The sequence below is a fragment of the Artemia franciscana genome, chromosome 8 (assembly GCF_032884065.1).
Source record: "Artemia franciscana chromosome 8, ASM3288406v1, whole genome shotgun sequence".
Lineage (NCBI taxonomy): Eukaryota > Metazoa > Arthropoda > Branchiopoda > Anostraca > Artemiidae > Artemia > Artemia franciscana.
The window spans coordinates 19,626,805-19,629,437 of NC_088870.1; the positions used below are offsets into that span (position 1 = coordinate 19,626,805).

Below are 2,633 nucleotides of genomic sequence, written 5' to 3' on the forward strand. Positions count from 1 at the left end.
AAGTAGTGTTTGTTGGCGATTATATGCTTGTGAAAAACTAGTCAATGACTGCACAGCTTTTCTATTATAGAGGAAATAAATATTTATAAATGCGGTATCATCAAATTTTATCGCTAAGATGTTAGTGTCACTTTGCAATAATATCGGCTTAGTTTCATGTCTGAAATAGATGGCCGGACCTCCTGATGGTCTATTACGGGTATTCTTGATGTATATACTTATATATAAAAAAATATATCAAATATTTATATATAATAAAACAAATTGGAAACAAGATAATTATCCAAAAAATGACAACAAGGGAATAACAAATGACACAAGAAAAAGCCTTCCAGGCAGTATGTAACCAATATGAAACATCGTGTTTGGCTTCTTATTTTTCTTCGCTAAAACTCAGTAAGAGAGAATCAGAATCAATAAAAATATGTTGTGTTGCTTCTTGATAGCTTGGAAGACTGGACACTTTATCATATTCAGGAAGATCATTTGTAGATATCATTTCTTTCTTTTTTTTTCTACAAACCGTTTATTAGAGAAAGCAACATAAAACAAGGATTATACGGCTCTTATCCGGCTTTTGAGTTAATGCTTGGATTCCTCTTCAGTTCTCTTCAATTGAGAGAATATCTCCTGTTCACCCAGACCACTTGTAAAATGTTCACTTGTTGAAACGTGAATTTACTCCTCTCCAGTTCCTTCAGTCCAGAATTCCTCTTCTTCAAGTTTTGGTCTTAACTGAATGGCCTCTTCTTCAAGTTTTGATCTTAACTGAATGGCCTCTTCTACAAGTTTTGATCTTAACTGAATGGCCTTTTCTTCCAATTTCTTAAATCTTTCTGCCTTTTCACGTAGAATATTGAAATGACAATCTTTCAACTCATCAGCCGCTTTCTTAGACCAATTGGCTCGAGATATGCAAACAAGAGAGCCACTTTCTGGTTCAAATCTACAGATGGCAGCACCGATACGAAGTTGAAAATCCTTATGTATTTCACGTTTCTCTGCAATATATCTCAATTCCATGGGGACATCAATTTGAAACTTAACAAAATCCTCCTTTGTTAAAGGAGGGTTGGGATTTGGTACACGGATTCTATCCACTGGTACAATTTCATAAAAGGTGGATATTCCGTTAGGATATTCTGGGTTTAAGTGTTTCACAGAAAAGAATTCACCATCGATCAAGATCTCCTGAATGGTAGCACGGTAAAATCCAAATAACATGCAAACTACTTCAATTTCTTGTCCTTCAGCATATGAAGGCGCAGCACCAGTGGTGTCTTTGAGAGGAGGTAGGCGCGCCTTTGCGAATGGATAATTTTTTGTTTCCAAATTCTTTCGCCCGTCCATTACAGTCAACATATTTTCAAATGTAACTAAAATTTCTGTATCAGTAACATCTGTTAAGATAGCCTCATAATAGTGTCCATCGTCTGATAAAACTTCTACAAGTAGATCTTCCATTAAGAAATGACCTTTCTTAAGTTAATGTTAATAGACTTGAACAAGTATTTATTATTAAGTTTTTAAGTTATGCCTCACTCTTAAATCACCTAAAAATGTATTTACAAACAAATTTAAAGAGGATATTTTTCATACCAACTATTTGTAAGACACAAATTCTTTTTGACTTTATTAAATTGACGAATTTTTTTACGATGCATCTTTTTTAGAACTTTTTTTTAAATACTCACTTTTGCGTCATGTCACAGAGTGATTTCAAATTCTGCAAGTCTATGTCCTTTAAATCAAACCAGTTGCTTAGTAATCTTATACGTAAGAAGTGCTAAGGAACTTCACTAGTCTGGTGAATCAAGTACAAGGCGCATACCGACACAACCAAATATACACATGGTAACAAGACAGTCGACAAGAGCACCAAAAAGGACCCTATTAGGGGTCTTTACTAACCAAAAATTTTACCAAAAATGTGAATTTTACCCAAAACTATAAAGATAAACAAAAATAATATAATGTAAATGCAACAAGAGAATAAAAATAACTTTGACTAGTCTTTTTTTTTCTTTTTAACTGACTAATCACAATATTTAACATCATATTTGACTTTTTTCTTTTTCTGCGTGAGTACTCTGTAAGACAATCACAATAAATAACAAATATTTGAAACAATAACAAAGCTTGTTTATATAGATTCTTATTGAACCTTGTCTTTTAACCACTGACAATGTGAGCCTCAGATCAATATCATGACGTTACTATAGGTTCGATACAAACACTTCAGGAAAAACAAAACATATTGCTTAAAGCTCTGACCTAAATTGTTTTTTAGTTTATGTTCATGGTTTGAAAAGAACTGGTGGTTGTCAGCCCTACCCATATTAATTTTTGCTCGTTTCGAGTTTGACTTAGTTATTTGTTATTATATCTGTTTGTTTTGAGTGTCATTTATTTATTAATGGTGATTTATTACACTTTTACGCTTGAAAGAGTATTTGACCTTGTTTCTGTTCATTTTTTAATTAGTGGATCCCCTTACTTTTCTTTGAAAATTTGTTTTGTGGAGAAAGTTATTTAAATTAATTATAGAATAGCCCATAGTAACTGATAAAATAATTGAGGTCGCAGCGGTAGCTGCAACCCAGTAAAAGACGAACATGTCCCATAGTAATAAG

General features: G+C 32.8%; 1 protein-coding gene across 1 annotated transcript; it reads right to left on the reverse strand.

Annotated features, from left to right (window-relative positions):
- Positions 1 to 678: 678 nt before the first annotated feature.
- Positions 679 to 1,464, reverse strand: LOC136030634 (fragile X messenger ribonucleoprotein 1 homolog). The gene has a single exon (XM_065709704.1). It carries the CDS (start codon positions 1,462 to 1,464, stop codon positions 679 to 681), a length of 786 nt encoding a protein of 261 aa, XP_065565776.1.
- Positions 1,465 to 2,633: the final 1,169 nt, after the last annotated feature.

What these genes read in the sequence shown, in the direction of transcription:
- LOC136030634 (XM_065709704.1), bottom strand. Translation starts at nt 1,464, where the DNA reads ATGGAAGATCTACTTGTAGAAGTTTTATCAGACGATGGACACTATTAT.